Here is a 17618-nt window from a genome sequence, read left to right as displayed (position 1 = left end):
AATGTTCCTTCATCTCTTACTCCTGACTGACTGGGATGGAAATGATCACAGCCACCTTAGCAGTCACGTTTTGTTGTTGTTGCTGTTTGTTTTAACAAGGAGTCTCACGCTGTCGCAGAGGCTGGAGTGCAATGGCATGATCTCGGCTCACTGCAACCTCCGCCTCCCGAGTTCAAGCAATTCTCCTGCCTCAGCCTCCTGAGTAGCTGGGATTATAGGTACCTGCCACTACGGCTGGCTAATTTTTGTATTTTTAGTAGAGATAGGGTTTCACCACGTTACTAAGGCTGGTCTTGAACTCCTGACCTCAGGTGATCCACCTGCCTCGGCCTCCCAAAGTACTGGGATTACAGGTGTGAGCCACCATGCCCAGCCCAGCAGCCACATGTTAAACGGCAAAGCCTCCCTTGACCTTGAGGCCCAGAAAAACCTGCATAGGACAGAGCCTGCCTGGGATGCCTGGCCTGGCCTCTGTGAATCAGTAATACAATTCTTGTTCTTAAAGCCCCCGAGATTTGGGGGATCTGTTAGTACAGCCTGGGCTACTGTAACACAGTTATCAATATCAAGAAGCTCACATGTTCTAAGAAAGAATTTCTATTATTGTGAAATATGTTCCAAAGAGCATTCAAGACTAGAGCAAAGCAGGAGGTTAAATTTGTAATTCAGTGTTGCTGGCTTGAAAGCTGCAAGTTTTGCTATAGGCAAGGATGAATAACCAAAGTCATCTAGGCAGACAGCATGAGACATTTTTCTCTGTACAGGCAAATAAGCATTCTGAGCCAGTATCTCTGAGGGAGGGCCTTGGTGGTATGCAGGTTTAATAACTGTCTTCTCACTACACACATCCCCCACCATCTTCCAGAAGACAAAAATCAAATCTCCATTGTTTCAGTCTCTGAGGGTGTTTCAAGGACTCACCTTACCTCCTTGATGTTTTTCCACTATAGTGGTGGTGAGCGTTAGGTGAAGGGAGTTTTCTGAAAGCCCCAAGGACAAGGTCAATCCACAGTGTCTTGGGGGATTAGTAGCATCCTTTGCCATCTGGCTACCCCAAGACCTCAGGATAGAGGGAGACCCCAGAGGTTTCTGAAGGCAACTCAGTGGCTGGAAGGGCCTTGGATCTTTGGACCCAGTCTTGGTTTTGTGCACTTTCCAGAGCAATAAAAGGCACGCGGTCTGAGTTTCACCGAGTCAGGAAGGGAGAGAGAGAGAATGAATGAACAGACTAGATGGAGGATGGACATGAAGGAAAATTTTTTTTAACAAATTAATATTTTTTGCTGCCTAGGCAAATGGTTTTTGTGAAAACACTTGTATGAAAAGCAATACACCATTTGTTTTTACTTATTAATCACTATCATTAGGTTTTGATGCAAATGGGAATTTACAATAAAATGAAACAAATAGGATTGGGGATTATATACAATACTGTGATCAAGTGATTTGTGATTCAGGCAATGTACTACTTGAAACACGTATCTGGATTTCTCATTCCAATTGCTGCAGATGCTATTTAAGGAAGCCAAAAATACAGAAAGAAAAATAATTAGGTTCATTAGGCTAAGACTAATACAAATAATATAAACAACACATTTATAACATACCGCCTTGCAAATAAGCAATGTTTTTAGTATAAAAATTGCATTTCCACAAAGAGGCTAATAACAAATATGATTAAACTACTTCAGAAACACGTCAAAGTTGTATGAGTCACACATATATAGCGTCACAGTCTACATAAAGCTTTACTGAGAACAAGCCATGTGAAGGCCATGTCCTGGGCTGAAGTGATCAAAGGGCTTCTCAACTGAAGCTCTTGCTTCCGGAAAGCCGTTCAAAAAGCTGCCCCATCAGGTTCAGCAGGCTTGATGACTCCAAATTTGGCTTTTTAAATCTCCTCCAGAGAATCAAAGTGTAGGACTGAGGTAAAGAGATATTACACAAGAAGGAACTTTTCTGTTGGCATAAGAGATTTGAATGAATTCTTCCAAAAATGCTGGTACATCTGACAGGATGGGTCAACCACATATTTATAATACTGACAGAAGTAACACTGCAACACCAAGATGAAAGACAGATAGCCTATTGACACGAGCAAGACAACCAATCTCCCTCTTCTTTCTCTCACTTCATACTAAAGATTTTATGCTGAAATCTCAGGTTTACCCTAGCTTTTCCACCTTTTCTTAAAATTTATTTTTCTCTGGACTTTTAATGTTTCCATCCTATAAAACAACATACCAGCTCCACTACTGATACATTTGGTAACAAAAAGTCACATGATAAGTACTTGCCTTAAAAATGATTTTTATCATCTACCCCATAGGTGTTTTTACAGGATGCAGGTTCTGTAGACTGACATATTCCCAAATCATATCAGGATATCACCGCTGTCAACAAGGAATTTTGGCCATAAAAAGTCAAATTTTGGCTTTTTACACTATCAAAAGCCAACTCAGCTGAAGCTTATCTATTTTCTACTATAGTAGTTATTTTGAATGTATATAGTTAAAGAGGCCTGTGGCTAACAGACAGGGATTCTATGCACAAGATGAGCTTGTAAGTATGTGCCCATGCAGTGCAAGGCCCTGTGAACCCAACAGGCCCGCACCTCATCCCATCCGATGACTATACTTCAAAGGGAAAGAAAGATGTGGATTGCCTGTATGGTGCTTCAGTATGAGATCTCTGAGCAAGCTGGGTTGGTTTAGCAGATCTAGCAAGAGATAAATAATAAGAGAAACCAACATAAAGGTAATCAGAAGTTTCAAACTTTCCTTTTAATTGATGAAGAGGCACCCTGCTCCAACTCCCCAAACATAAAGCACTGCACATTCCCATTCCAAAACCAGTTACCTGCATTGCATTCACCTAATTTTAATTTACATAAAATACCATTCTGTGACTAAATAACTGGTATTGCAATAGAGGGAAGCATGATTTTAATTTTTTTTTTAGATTTTAAAAATCAAAATCATGTTTCCATGCACTTGAGTTCTGGATCAAATATATTATCTACAGAAAAAACCCACAAACTCTTATAGAAATGTTCATATAATTTTAAGCTTAAATTATTTTAGGTTGACTCTTCTCCTTTAGTTTTACATTCATTAAGTATTGAAAACAAACCTAAAATATTCAAGTGGAAAGACATTAAATTAGTTATACTTATCACATCACTTGGGAAAAAACCCATCTCTGCCACGATGTTAAAAAAGGGAAAATCAGGAAAAATGGTTCCCATAGATATTTAAAGTTTTAATGGGTCCTCTTCTCCAAGATGTTTTTTCCTCACCCTTCAATTTTTTTTTTTTTAAAGTACTGCTGAGCAAGAAAATACATTTTCTGCCAGGCGTGGTGGCTCACGCCTGTAATCCCAGCATTTTGGGAGGCTGAGGCGGGTGGATCACCTGAGGTCAGGAGTTCAAGACCAGTCTGACCCACATGGTGAAACCTCATCTCTATTAAAAATACAAGATTAGCCAGGCACAGTGGCGCATGCCTGTAATCCCAGCTACCTGGGAGACTGGGGCAGGAGAATCCCTTGAACTAGGGAGGCGGAGGTTGCAGTAAGCCAAGATGGTGCCATTGCAGCCTAGGCAACAAGAGTGAAACTCCATCTCAAAAAAAAAAAAAAGAAAGAAAATATATTTTTCTTATTATATAATTAGATATTGGTCAAATATCCCTTATCCAAAATGTGTGGGACCAGAAGTGTTTCAAATATTTTTGGATTTGGGGATTTTTGTATATATATAAGGCGGTATCTTGGGAGTAGACCCAAGTCTAAACACAAAATTCATTTATTTTTTATATACACCTTATATAACACAGCTTGAAGGTAATTTTAACCAATATTTTTAAGAATCTTGTGCATGGAACAAAGTTTTGATTGCACTGTAACTGCCACCTGTCAAATGAGGTCAGGTGTTAAATTTTCTACTTCTGACAAAATGTTGAAACTCAAAAAGTTTAAGATTTTGGAGCATTTGGGGTTTTGGATTGTTGGATCAGGAATGTTCAACCTGTACTATTTGGGGTTCAGTTGGAAACTGGCTTTACATTTTTAAAAGCCAGTGAAGACTGTATTTCTGCCCTTCCTCCCCTCTAGTCAAATACTCCACTAAAAAAATGAATATTTCAGTTTGAGGGGGAGGCATTATATAGAAAAGCCAAACTATAAAATCATTCTTATTACATAATACCTCTGAACCTGAGTTTACTGTTCTTTGAACACTCTGTTTCAGCTAATTATAAGAGAAAGAAATCCAGTGACACGAGGACAGGCAAGCCCTGCTCTGCTCTGATCCAGAAAAGCTTCCTGATGTCAGGGAGATAACTGCCACCATCAGAACCATGGCACTTTGGGTGAAGGTGTGTCAGCGACCAAGGGGGCAGGAAATGGGCAGTGACTAAGGCGGCAGGAAATAGGCAGGCACATGGTAAGGTTCTCCCAGCCCATCAGCCCAGTGATGGCCTTGATCTTGAAGCTGCACTACTGTCTGAAAAGCACAGTTACTGGTGACTCTTAACAAACTTCACCATACTGGGGAAGAAGACTGTCAAGTAACTGAATTGGAAAGGTGAAAAAGAACCATCTCTAAAAATTGATGCTGTCAGAAGAACAACCTCCTTTGTGCAAGTCTTGCAACATCCTCATTCAACCACAGGAGGGCAGAGTTTCAGAACCTCCCCCACAGTGAGCTCCGTGCTCGCAGTTAATACCAGGATAGGGTTATCTAAACAGCCAGATAAAAAAATATACTGCATGTTCCTTTCTAAAGATGACAGAAACTTTTAGAATTTCTTAAACCTGTACTCATTATTCTGCCTGGATTCAAGGGGCATAGAATCAACTTTAGGCATCTTTCATATGCTTGGAATCTAATTTCATGAATTTATTCTAACACATAAATCAGGTAAGAGAGAAGTAGATGGATAGATTTTTTTAAAAAGAAATTAGCCTCCCTGGGTACTTTAAGTAGACTGAGTATTGAGAGATTTACAAAGATATAATTCTTTGGAAGATTACAGAAGATGGAAACAAAATCAAATCTTTCACTTTCAGGTACTGGAATTCACTAATTCTTTCACCAAAAGCACATCACCGAAGGAAAATCAGAAGTGGTTTTTTAGTTATTATTACAGTAGTTCAAGACCCAGGGAACACCTTGAGATGAAAACAAAACAAAACAATATTCAACTTTTCTTCACAAGACTACTTTGTACTGGCAAGACTTAGAGCACTTCTGGCTTGAAAAATATTGCTAAGAAAACTTTAAAACAACAACAACAACTACTACTATATTTTGGACAAACTAATTTTTTTTTAATCTGTCTTGTAAAATCCTTACTTCCTTTTGAGTCTCTGATGGCTACATTTCATTTGAGATGTTTGGCAGTCACGGCTTCATGGGTTATGGATACTGATTATCTAAACCCTTAGGTCAGAATAAACAAACACAGTTCATGTAAACCTGGCTGCTATTGGAGTCCTCTGACCAAGAGGTAATTGTGAAGAGTGTGGAGAGCCTGAATGCCCATGGTGGAAAAGATGGAAAAATTATAGGTAAGAAATAAAACACGAGAGATTCAGACAGCTGGGATGACTTCTGAGCTGCTCTCTATACCTAAGACCCTTTCAATTTCTAGCTATAAAAGATTTTTCATGCACTGTGGTACCAGATGTTTCTTGCAATTTGAGAAAAATAAATACTTTACACAAGAAAAGGAAGCAAGGCTTCTACGCTACACTTTGAGGATGCTCAGGAGCCAAGGCTCCTGCTTGGCTTTCATTTCACAGGGCCTGCAGCCTTGTCTCTGGAAGGTGCTAATTAGGGCTGGAAGTGGCCTCCTCTGGTCAAGACTCTCTGACCCCCCCAAAAATGAACTTGTTACCATCCCAGTCCCCAAACAGATCCCAACATTACGTTTGTTTTTCTATATCCTGATTGTCACACCTGAAAGACTCTCCTTAGTATACACGAGGCTTACTGCCATGAGACCAAATGACTAGAGAGCATCTTTTAAGAGAGAAGCTTGCTCATTCAGGAAAAATTAAGGATTTGGTACAAACTGCAGGCCAGAGGAAAGCTGACATATTGTTTTGGTGTGTATTCTTGAAAACGTGTCATTAAATCTACAGTCCCTTGTCAGCATGCTGACTTTTACGCTGCCTCAAGGAGTCTTCCACCACCTCTGTGTCAGCTGGGCAGGGCTTCTCAGAGATGCCTTCTTCAGCCTCCTCAGGCTCTACTTCCTCCCGGGTCACACTGTCCTCTCCTGGGGGCCTCTGGTCATTGGCCTCACTTCTCTCCTCATCCACACCAGCAGCCAGGTTGTCCTCCTCCTCTTCTTCCTCTGCTTCATCCTCGTCGCCAAGATCTTCTTTCTCTTCTTCATCATCTACAAGGCTGTCTTTGTTTTCTTCTTCATTTGAATCATCTTTTTCCTCCTCTGCATCCTGCAACTGTTCAGCCCTATGAGCCTCCTCTGACCTCCCATTCTGCTCTGTGGAGGGAAGAAAGAGGAATATCCTCTGAATAAACAATGGTATTTCAGTAATCAATTGAGTGTGTTTAGCTGTGAAATAAAAATAGAGGGTAAGTGACAGTTTTTTCTATCTTGAAGCTATGGTCACAGAGGACAGATTCTCTGGTTGGCATCCTAGCCCCATTTAGGGCTTCTCCATCTGTCTCTGGAGATTTCATGGACCATAATGACTTCAGCAGGGCATGTGGGCAGCAAGGGCAAAATTTCCTTTACGCTCTGTATACTGTGTCTTGTAGAAAGCTCAGTGACTCTATCGGTCATGGTGATTGGTTCAGAAACGTGACAAGCTAAGCCACTCAAAGTACTCCCCAGGAGTTCTGGGTCAGAGTCAGGAGAAAAAGCCTCTTTTTCTTCAGGGATTTTTAAACAGAGAAAGTGTGCAAGGACTGTCAACAGCTCTTATGAATAAGCCACACAGAAAGAGAAACCTAACATCACTCGGGCCATGCTTGAAGCTAGAATGTCCCTGGGCTTTTCAGTTATGTGAGCTAATAAATTTTCATTTGTTTTCCTAAAATGTTTGATATTGGGTTTCTATTACTTTTAAGAATTCTAAGAATCATATTTTCAAATTATCTATGGAAGTCTCAAAGCCTCAAAAACTTCAAGAACTAAAAAGAAACATGAGCTTATTTAAACTCCCATATAAAATTCAACAATTACAAAGTCTCATGAACATCTTTATGCAGTCTCAGAAATAGTCTGGAATAAAGACATGCAAATCCAGGGGCAGCTGGCCCCAGAAGAAGTGTGCAGCAGTGCAATGATTTGGGAAAACTGCTTTTAAAGGACTTAGGAGAGTTACTAGCACACAGCAGACTCAATATATATTGAGTTTCCCTTCTTCCCTTCTAGTTCTAGTTAGAATAAAGGAAAATATGATACTGATTAATGAAGTGCACACACTTAGAAAAAGCAATTGCCAAAATGAAATATTTCCTAATTTAAGAAAGGGAGAAAAATAATTTTTGTTCAAATCTACCTAGAAAACATATTTTAAGAAATCTGGTAGTGATGATTTGGTCACCTAGTAAATCACAGAGAAAACCCACTACCTATATGAGCACAAAAAGGCACATCACAGAATTCCGAAAACACTCTAGATCACAGGAGCTTATGGTACTTACCAGAACGCTCAGATAAATGCCTTGGAAGTGGCACATAGAAACATTCTGATATTACCACCAAGACCTGGAGGGAAAAAAGTGATTTCACAGTGAATAGATAGGACATTTATTACCAAAGGGCCTCAAAATTAGGCCTTGCTTCTATAATCAGATATTCTTAGACTAATAATTAGCAGCTAGTCAAAAGTCTTCACAAGAGACAAGGATATAATTAAGAATTTCCTACTTTTCAAATGTGACATAATACAGGAAAATATTAATTTAGAAAGTGGTCACAAAGCCAAAAGTCTACAGAAAACCCACTATAAATAGATGAACCAAGCAGGTGTAAGAAGACAGACACTATGAATCAAGTCTTTTTAAATACACTATTCTGGACAACCAAACCACTCTTTATATAGGCTGCCCCTCACCAATGGGTAACCCGTGATTGAGTGGAAGAACATTTCACAAATATTACAGCCAGCTGTGGGTAGGGAAGGACTGAGGATGACTTTGAAGGAGGGGGCGTTTAATGCCCTGGGCAGTCAGGAGAGAACAGCAGCACTGCCTGGCTGCTCTAAGCTAAACCAAGTTGGATTTCCATGGGGGGATCTTGGACCCAGAGAAAGCCCTGAATGCCGAACTGAGGAGACCCAGGAGGTGGGGCAATGAGTTGCAGGAAGACTTGGTGGGTTGGGGAACAATAAGCTCTAAGCCATTAAATCAATTTGAACAACAACGAGAAAAAAACATTCATTCTGAAATGATTCTGGTTTGAAAACCTTACCTTTTAATATGATAGTTATATGTTTACTGGCTATTCCAGGACACATTTTTTTTCTGACTTTTCTTTTTTATTTATAATTGACACACAGTAACTATATATACGGATGGGGTACAATGTGATGTTTCAATGCATGTATATACAGTATAATGATCAAATCAGGTTAATTACCATATCCAGCACCTTAATTTATCCTACTCTTCTATTCTGGAAAATTGTACATTCAACAATTTTATCTCAGGTTTAGTCTATATAACTTAGTCATTTAATTTTGACTCAGTTGGTGAGGTTACCAAAAAAAAATTTAGATCCTAGCTTCCCAACAGACATGTCATCCTTCAAGGAGTCTGGGCCATTCAGAGCCAGCCTCAGGCAGCTTTGACCCTCAGTATACCTTTACCCTGACATGCTACATAAATATTCCCTATGTGGCTAAGATATGAAAACAATTGAGAAACACTTCTGTATCATCCTAGAAGTTAACAAAAATGTCATTCTGGAATAGATTATTTAAAATGGGATAAGAATGCAGCTGTTTCAAATTGTATAACTCTCACAAAACAGAGGTTGAAAGTACATAAGAAATTAAATGTTACTAAAGGCAAAAATTTTAGCAGTTGTGTGTTTACTTTAATATACTTAACAGTTATAGAAGAGGCATTGTATGTGTGTGTTATATATATAGAGACAGAGAGGTTTTTTTTTTTTTTTTTTTTTTTTTTTGGAGACAGGGTCTAGTTCTCTCACCCAGGCTGGAGTATAGTGGCAAGATTATGGCTCACAGCAGCCTTGAATTCCTGGGCTCAAGTGATCCTCCCACCTCAGCCTCCCAAGTAGCTGGGCCTACAGGTGTGTGCCACCATGCAAGGCTAATTTTTGTATTTTTTGTAGAGACAGGGTTTTACCATGTTGCCCAGGCTGGTCTCAAACTCCTGGGCTCAAATGATCCACCTGCCTCGGCCTCCCAGAGTGTCAGGATTACAGGCTTCAGCCACTGGGCCCAGCCTAAAACAGGCACTTTGAACACAGATATGTGTTTGTTATTTTTTGGAAACTTATTAACAATTAATGTATGAATCTTTTGAAATTTATGATTCGTATGCTTTGAAATTATTATTATTTTGTTAAAAAAGTTAATAATATTTTGTTAAAGTTATTTTCTTATTAAGGAAGGGTAGTCTATCTCACTTAATCACTCGAACAGGCTAGAATCACTCTCTCCTTACTTCAGGCCAAGCCTCCAATAACCTTTCTGCACTGATTATCTGAATCTAGGTTTCCAAAGGAATCCAAGGTATAGGCAGGCAGGCCTGACTCAATTTCATGGACTCGAAGTCAACATCGAAAATAATATTCTAAAACTCTAAGCATTTTCAGTAGTCTTCCAATAAGTTCACACACAACCTACATTCCCTATAACTCCATCATTGACTCGCCTGGGACCTCATACCGTTCCCCCTACAAGAACCTCACACTACGGTAGCCCCAAAACACACTGCTAGAAAAATCTAGCATCAGACAACAGATGGGAGAAGCACAGACAATCACATTCTATTTATATCCAGTGTCGAATCCCTTTAGACGAGAGCAATGGGGACATGTTAATTAGCAAAAAGATTAACGCAACAGAACAGAACATACCCAGGACCTAATGAAGGACATAAACAGATATCTAAGTAAGTCCCATTCCTATCCCTGAAGTTAAACACCAGGAGCCAAGTTTCAAAGATAAGCCATGATATGTATTAAGCATGTTCTTGGAAAAGTCAAAGCGAGCCTCTTTGGCCTCTTGGAGTCATGACTTACTATAAGTCAATTTTTAACATTTTAAGCTTATTTTTAAAAAGAACTTGCTAAAGAGTCAAAATTCATTATAAAATATAAGGATATACTTTAAGATAATCTTACCTTAAAGTCTGTTCTTTGACATACATTTTTAGTAATGGTCAATTATTCCCATTATAGTGTTTAGGAACTATGTGATTAGTACACAGTATAAAGGATTTTTAAAATTTTTTGGTTTAGTTAGGGTTTAAAATGCAGTCAAACTAATCAAGATTAGGTTAAGAGAAAGAAAAAAATAATAAAAAGTACAACATGCTAAACATTTATAGTTGCCTATATAGTTAGATAAATAAATTTATTATTCAACTCTTGCCTGAAATACCTGGGGAGAAAATACACAGATATATACTGCATACTGATTTTCATGCCCAAAGAATAACTGTGTTGTTTTAACTACATTATCTATCTCAGGAAAACCAGAGTGTATGCATAAGCAGCTAGTCAGGATTAGTTTAACTGGAGGATAAGAACAACAACAAAAATCTTGCATCTACCCAAGGAACTAATTCAAAACACTGGCCTTATCACTACAGTGTTCTAATTAAGTAGGCAATGTGTGAAATCACAGCTGACTCAGTTGTCGTAGAAACTATCAATTCAAGTACGGTCTCTCTCTTTTTTTTTAAATCACTGTCTATAGTCTAGGCAGTACACATCTTCAAAATACTTAAAGGATAAGATTAGAAGATAAGAATTTAATAAATTTTCTATTATATCTCACATTACCATTGAAAGCAGTCTCAAACAAGCAAATGCTATTTAACTACTTAGATTACACAAAATACTATTTTTTATGTGCTTTTTCTTTCTTGGTTGCCTTTTAGTTGTACATGAAATCCATTTTGCCTTAAAGATAGAAAAAGGTTTCGTATTATCTCTTACCAGACCCATAAAAAGGCCAAAAACCAAGGTGGCTATGACGAAAAAGACATAAGAACACCAAGCAGGAATTCCAAGGGTCACTGTGAAATAGTTGTGAAGATGCTGGAATCAGAAGAAAAAAAAATATTAATTTTTAAGAGAACCAAAAATATTTCAATCTCCCTCTCTAGCTGTTGTTTTTACATACATAGGTTTATATATCTAAATGATTCTTAAAGAACAAGTCAATTTTATAATATTGGGAAGCACAGTAGTAATCAAAGTCATTACTAAAAAAAAAAGTTATACCTGCTTAGAGGTCATAATCTGGATAGAATTCTGGTAGAATCATTGTGATAGTCCTTTCTTCCACCATGACGGATGTTTTTGGCCCTCCTCCCCTAATAATTATATACATCTCAATGTTTACTTATAATAGGGCATTCATTAAAAAATTAAACTGTTTGGGCCTCTGACTTTTTAGCAAAACTAAATTATGACTTACAGAACGCCAACCATTTAAAATGTCTCCATACCTCTTTTTTCTAATCAGACTCTCATTGCTCTACACCCATTCATCCTTTCAAAGTTTAGTAAATTACCAAAAAACATAAAATGTAACAGTAGACAGAAGAATCAGTTTTTCTGGTTAATTTATTATGAGTAAATGAGATTCCAGCAGTCTTTGAATAGAATGTATATCCCTTTATGCTTACTGTTCCCTAAGACTCTATTTGATGACAAACACTCTAAAAATAAGGGACATAATCATAGCTAGAAATTATTTACATGCTAAATCATGCAGAAATTAACAGATATCAACTTGCTATTTCAAAGTCAAAACATCAAAGTCTACTTAGATGTAGAGTTGCAGGAGCCATGCTTCCTCACAATGACTCAGTCTTTGGTTTAAGACTCTGACAGCTTCAAAAATGGCCATTAACTAAAATTCAAGCACAGGATGATATGGCTCCAAATATCATCAGCAAGCAAGGTAATGACAATGACTTGCCTAGAACCAGTAAGGTTGATGAAAATGAGTCCAAGTTTCTATTTTAATTTCCTATTTCTCAAAATCTAAATCACTCCCATTGGTTTCTTAGCTTACGTCAATGCAATTAATTAACATATTTTATTCTGGCTTAATTTGGAATGATAAACAAAGAAAAAAGCTTGTAAACTGATTTAGCATAATCTGAAATATCTCTCTACAATTTCTTATTCAGCAGAAGAGATAGAGCTAAAGACTCAGCAAGTATTTTAAACACTGACACATGGAATCAAAGTATTCAATCAGTATTTGTTGAATAAGGAAAAGATCCATCAAATGCCTGAGCTATTTATTCATAGGAAAGGCAAACACACTCTCAAACTGTAAAGCTGGCATCTGTCCTCTATAGATGGCACTGGTCATCAGTGTGTGTTTAACCAGGACAACTGCTTATTAAGAGTAACTTGGCTGGACGCGGTGGGTGACTTACGCCTGTAATCCCAGCACTCTGGGAGGCTGAGGTGGGTGGATCACGAGGTCAGGAGTTCAAGACCAGCCTGACCAATATGGTGAAACCCTGTCTCTACTAAAAATACAAAAATTAGCTGGGCATAGTGGCATGTGCCTGTAATCCTAGCTACTCAGGGGACTGAGGCAGGAGAATCGCTTGAACCCAGGAGGCGGAGGTTGCAGTGGGCTGAGACTGTACCACTGCACTCCAGCCTGGGCGACAGAGCAAGACTTCATCTTGAAAAAAAAGAAAAAGATAACTTAGCATTTTACAACTCAGCAAGCAAAAGGCATATTTCAGATATCAAAACATCGTTTCATTCAAACTCTTTTCAATGGAAGTTTTAAAATTTACTGTATAGCTTCCTACTTTAGAAAATACTATGTATTAAACTTATGCTTTTCTCGGGGGACTCAGTATTATCAAGATTAAACCCTAAAATGTGCCAAAGAATTAGAAGATGGTCAATCTGCCTCTGTGCCAACCCATGAATGTATTCTAGAACTTGCTTTATAAGTATCTGCTGATTTATCTTACTCATATGGTTAGGAAAAATAATGTGCAGTTTTAAGTCCTTCTATACAGTATCTCATGCCCTTTCTGCAAAATAAATGATTAATGCAACTCTCAAGAAACTTTCTACATTACTTTTTAATTTCATTAAATCATTTGCTTTTGAAGCATTGCATTCTGACTCAAACACTTAGTACTTTCAAAACATCCTCTTATTTTAATAAGCTGCATTTCAATTTTCTTGTATCAACTTCCTTTTTAAAGGGATTTGAGTTTCTTGGAGAAACTCTGCCATCTTCTGGTCTTTTAGGTCATTATTAGTAACGATTCATTAATCAGGTTGTACTTTCACAAGTACAGATATAAATATTTACCTGTTTACTTTGAGTCTACAACGGCTTTAAAGCCCCTTATAAGTGTTAGGATTAATGGTAACATGTCCTTGAAGTTTTGCTTTATATATGTTTCCAAAGGAATAGCTTATTAAATAAAATCCAATTCAGTTTTAGATCATTGTGTTTCTGTTTCTTTAATTACTAGGCAAAGTGACAGTTTTCACTTGTGGAAAATACTGATCCTTGTTCAATATTATACGTGCTTACCACAAGGAAATATCCCATGCTGTTCACGGAAAATGCACAAAAATGTAACCTGATGGGCATGATACCTTATACTATTGTACTAGATGAATAAGAAAGTATCTTACTCTGGCCGGGCGCGGTGGCTCACACCTGTAATCTGAGCACTTTGGGAGGCCAAGGTGGGTGAATCACGAGGTCAGGAGTTCGAGACCAGCCTGGCCAATATGGTGAAACTCCATCTCTAACAAAAATACAAAAAATTAGCCAGGCGTGGTGGTGTGCGCCTGTAGTCCCACCTATTTGGGAGACTGGGACAGGACAATTGCTTGGACCCAGGAGGTGGAGGCTGCAGTGAGTTGAGATTGCCCCACTGCACTCCAGCCTGGGTGACAGAGCAAGACTCTGTCTCCAAAAAAAAAAAAAAAAAGTATCTTACTCTGTTCACTGAAAATGCACTAAAATGTCATCTGATGGGCATGATATCTTATACTACCATAGTACACGATTAAGTTAGAGCTAATTTTGGCCACATGCATATTTGAGTGAGAAGATGAAATTAAAACATCTTTACAACAGAATAAATGAGAAGAGCATTCTAATCAGTGGTCAGATAGACTTAAGGAAGACAGCCAAGCCAAGGCCTCCATGTATCTGAGGTAGAGCCTTCCCTCCCCAGAAAGGCAAGCACTCCCGCTGGAAGTCTAAACTACTGCAGGTTGGATTAAATACTGCTTAGTCACACCCACTCACTCGTCCAGCCCAGTGCTGCAGAGTCTCATTCAAACCTAGGCTGGCCCTGAAGGACAGAGAGCCTTTGGATTTAGAGTTCACCCGTGTCACAGGATATACTCTCTGAGGAGTTCTGGAACAAGCCCTTTATCTCTTTCAGACACAGATCAGAATCCCCAAAGTATCTTCCTTGCAAGGAAACAGCTAGAAAAGACTCTTCAATGATGGCCAATGTTTCACTTCTTTCATGCTTTAGCTCTCAGCACTTGTAACAAAACATAACCTCCCAGCCTCTTGTAGGATCTATGAGAAGTACCTTACAGATGTGCACCACTGTCACTATAACATTCTACAAAACATCCTAAACATTTTTATATGAAAAAAACATTGAGAAGAGACATGCTATGTAAATCACAGAGGAATGTTTTCAAGTTAAAATACACTTTGTTTTTCTGTAGTCTAAATGTTCATAACTTTTAATTCTTATCATCAGATATTTTAAATAAAGCCTTAAGTCTTCTGTCATGTCATTCTAATAAAAAGGAAGGTAGCACCCATCACACAGATTGTCCTCCCAAGGATGTAGCACATCTTATTTTAGCTAAAATGTGCCATATGCCTACATCCTCTCAAAACAACAGTAACATTTAGGAGAGGGAAGTTACATCCTATATTATCAGTGAACAGCAGAGATTCACCAAATCCAATAAAAAATGCTTTAAATACATTTAAATGCTAAACCTAGTTAGCAAAAGCATATACAGGTTGAGTATCCCTTATCCCAAATGCTTGGGACCAGACATGCTTCAGATTTGATTTTTTCTAATTTCTGCATTACACTTACCAGGTGAGCATCACAAATCCAAAAATCGGAAATCCAAAATGCTCCAGTGAGCATTTCCTTTAAGTGTCATGTTGGTTCTCAAACAGTTTCAGATGATGGAGCATTTTGGATTTTGGATTTTTGGATTTGGATTTGGGGATGCTCAACCTATATGCTGAGCAACTGCCACGGCACCCTATTTTAAGCCTGCTATCAGCACTGGCTAAAAAATTAACAAAAGTAAAAGTATTCCATGTTGCCTATAAAGAGAAGGGAAAAGTAAAATAATAAAGACAACAATGATTAATAAATATAACTAACAAAAAGCAATTATCAAGCACATAACTAGGTACCAGATTCTGCACTAAGTGCTCAAAGGGTTCTAGGAGCAAGTCTATGCCAGGAAAAAAATAAAAATAAAAGGATTCAGGGGCCTAGACACAAGGTGTGAAACAATGTGTTTCTGAAAGAGAAGGATAGTGCCACTCTGTAGCATTGTAGCCAACTGTGAAAAAAGGAAAGACAGAAGACTGGACGGTCTCTCTCCACACATGTGCCACACACAAAACCCAAGGACTTCTAATCCTAACTCTGCCACCAGATTTGGTAGTGATGCTTCCTGACATTCAATCTTCTGCACACTGCTTTCATGATATTTACCTCACCTTGTACCATCCATTAGAGTATTAACATTTTTCATTTAGTCACTTTAAGTTGTATACAATTTTAAAGAAATTTTATGTTGCTACTATAATATAAAATCAAAATGGATTTTGTCCTTTGAAGACGTCAACTCTCTGAGAAACTCCTCTAACTATCCCATCTCCTAGGCCTCAGTGACTCCATCTGTGAGATGGGTAAAATGTTGAGACTATCTGTGAGGACAGATATTAACAGCTAATGGGGTAATTACTTCTGTGAATTTATATAAAAATTAAAATATACAGGTGAATGCCATCATGACTGAATTGGAAAGACAATTTAAATTTAGTGATGGAAAGAACACTGGAGATCATCTATTCTTGTCCACACTGTGTTATGAATGACATATCAAGGATCCCTGGGATTCAGGGTAACAGCAGGAAGCTCACAGGAACTGCCTCATAAGACACTTTCTCACCTCAAGGATTTACTCAAGCAAGAACATAGGGGAAGTTGGTATAAAGTTAAGAAGGCCAAATGCAAACTAAACCAACTCCTGAGTTGATAGGAATTCGGCCACGTGAGTGTCTCATCACCAGGGGATCCTAGAACCTTGAGGACCAGCTTTTATCTCCAGAATGTGCGACCTAGCAAGTTAGCTTCACTTCTAAGGCAGAAAGAAACTCAAGCCCCTTAAGGAATCACTAGTTCAGCAGGCTCTGACCTTCTAGATATCTTCTAGATAATCACTAGTTCAACAGGCTCTGATCTTCTAAATACATTATTTTCATTTTTTCATGACAGAAAAAAATAGAAGTTACAGAAAAAAAGGTTTTTAAAAATTACCCATAATTCCAATATCAGAGAAAACTACTGTTGATCTCTAAGTATTTTCCTATATACACACAAAAACTCCATATAAACATCCATTACACTGTTTTGTTATATTCCCTGTAGAAATACTTACATCTAACCAGCTACCCATCCAGGGAAGACGGTTGCTGAGGAAAGACTCATTTCTATCTGTATGTGTATCCGGATATTTCAGTAGGATAAAGAGACTATGGATAGGCATGAACAATCTTGTCTCACTGGCATTAGCCATTCTACATCTTTCCTTCTTCCATCTTTTTAATCTTCTTTCTCTGAGACTTTACACTTTTTTGGTTCCACCTCCCATCCCTAGTCTATCTCTGTCTCACCATGTACAGTTGTTTCTTCTGTTCATTATTAATATATTTGCATTGCAGTTTCATATGATCTAGACATGATTTAAAAAACAATTAAGTTTGCCACAATTATACATTCAACAATGATGTGAGGAACTCTGACTAAAGGAAGAGTCAGCTGAATGAGCTAACTGAGCAGGCAGGGCAGTCAGCTGGAGGGACTGGTTGATTAAGTGACTCTATAAAGACAGGAAGACAAGACCATAACTAAAGGTGGAAGTGGTAACCAGAGACCTGATGGGTAGCCAAGGACTGCGTCTCTTTAGGTCAGAGATTATATACCTTGTAAATAAGAGGACAAGAGCCAAATTCTAGAAATACAAGTGGCAAGAGACCTTCCTAGAGATTTGATGAAAGGATGGGGACTTATTTCTAAGAATAAATCACAAAAGTGGGCAAGAGGCTTGGGGGAGGCTACATGCTGATACAGAGGGTAGTATCAGAT

At 38.3% G+C, this 17618-nt stretch overlaps 1 protein-coding gene across 1 annotated transcript in view; it reads right to left on the bottom strand.

The window, feature by feature from the left end:
- Positions 1–1235: 1235 nt before the first annotated feature.
- The window catches only part of TMX4 (thioredoxin related transmembrane protein 4), a 40027-nt gene continuing 23644 nt past the window's right edge, over positions 1236–17618 (bottom strand). Inside the window, exons 6-8 of the mRNA XM_008018416.3 lie at positions 11176–11277; positions 7683–7746; positions 1236–6513 (exon numbers count right to left, since the gene is read on the bottom strand). Of these exons, the coding sequence (XP_008016607.3) occupies positions 6143–6513; positions 7683–7746; positions 11176–11277 (537 nt within the window). The 3' untranslated portion in view covers positions 1236–6142. The remainder of the gene's footprint in view (positions 6514–7682; positions 7747–11175; positions 11278–17618) is intronic.

The sequence above is a fragment of the Chlorocebus sabaeus genome, chromosome 2, assembly GCF_047675955.1.
Source record: "Chlorocebus sabaeus isolate Y175 chromosome 2, mChlSab1.0.hap1, whole genome shotgun sequence".
In the NCBI taxonomy this organism is placed as follows: domain Eukaryota; kingdom Metazoa; phylum Chordata; class Mammalia; order Primates; family Cercopithecidae; genus Chlorocebus; species Chlorocebus sabaeus.
The sequence above is the reverse complement of the archived record's forward strand: the minus strand, read 5'-3'. Positions and strand labels throughout refer to the sequence as shown.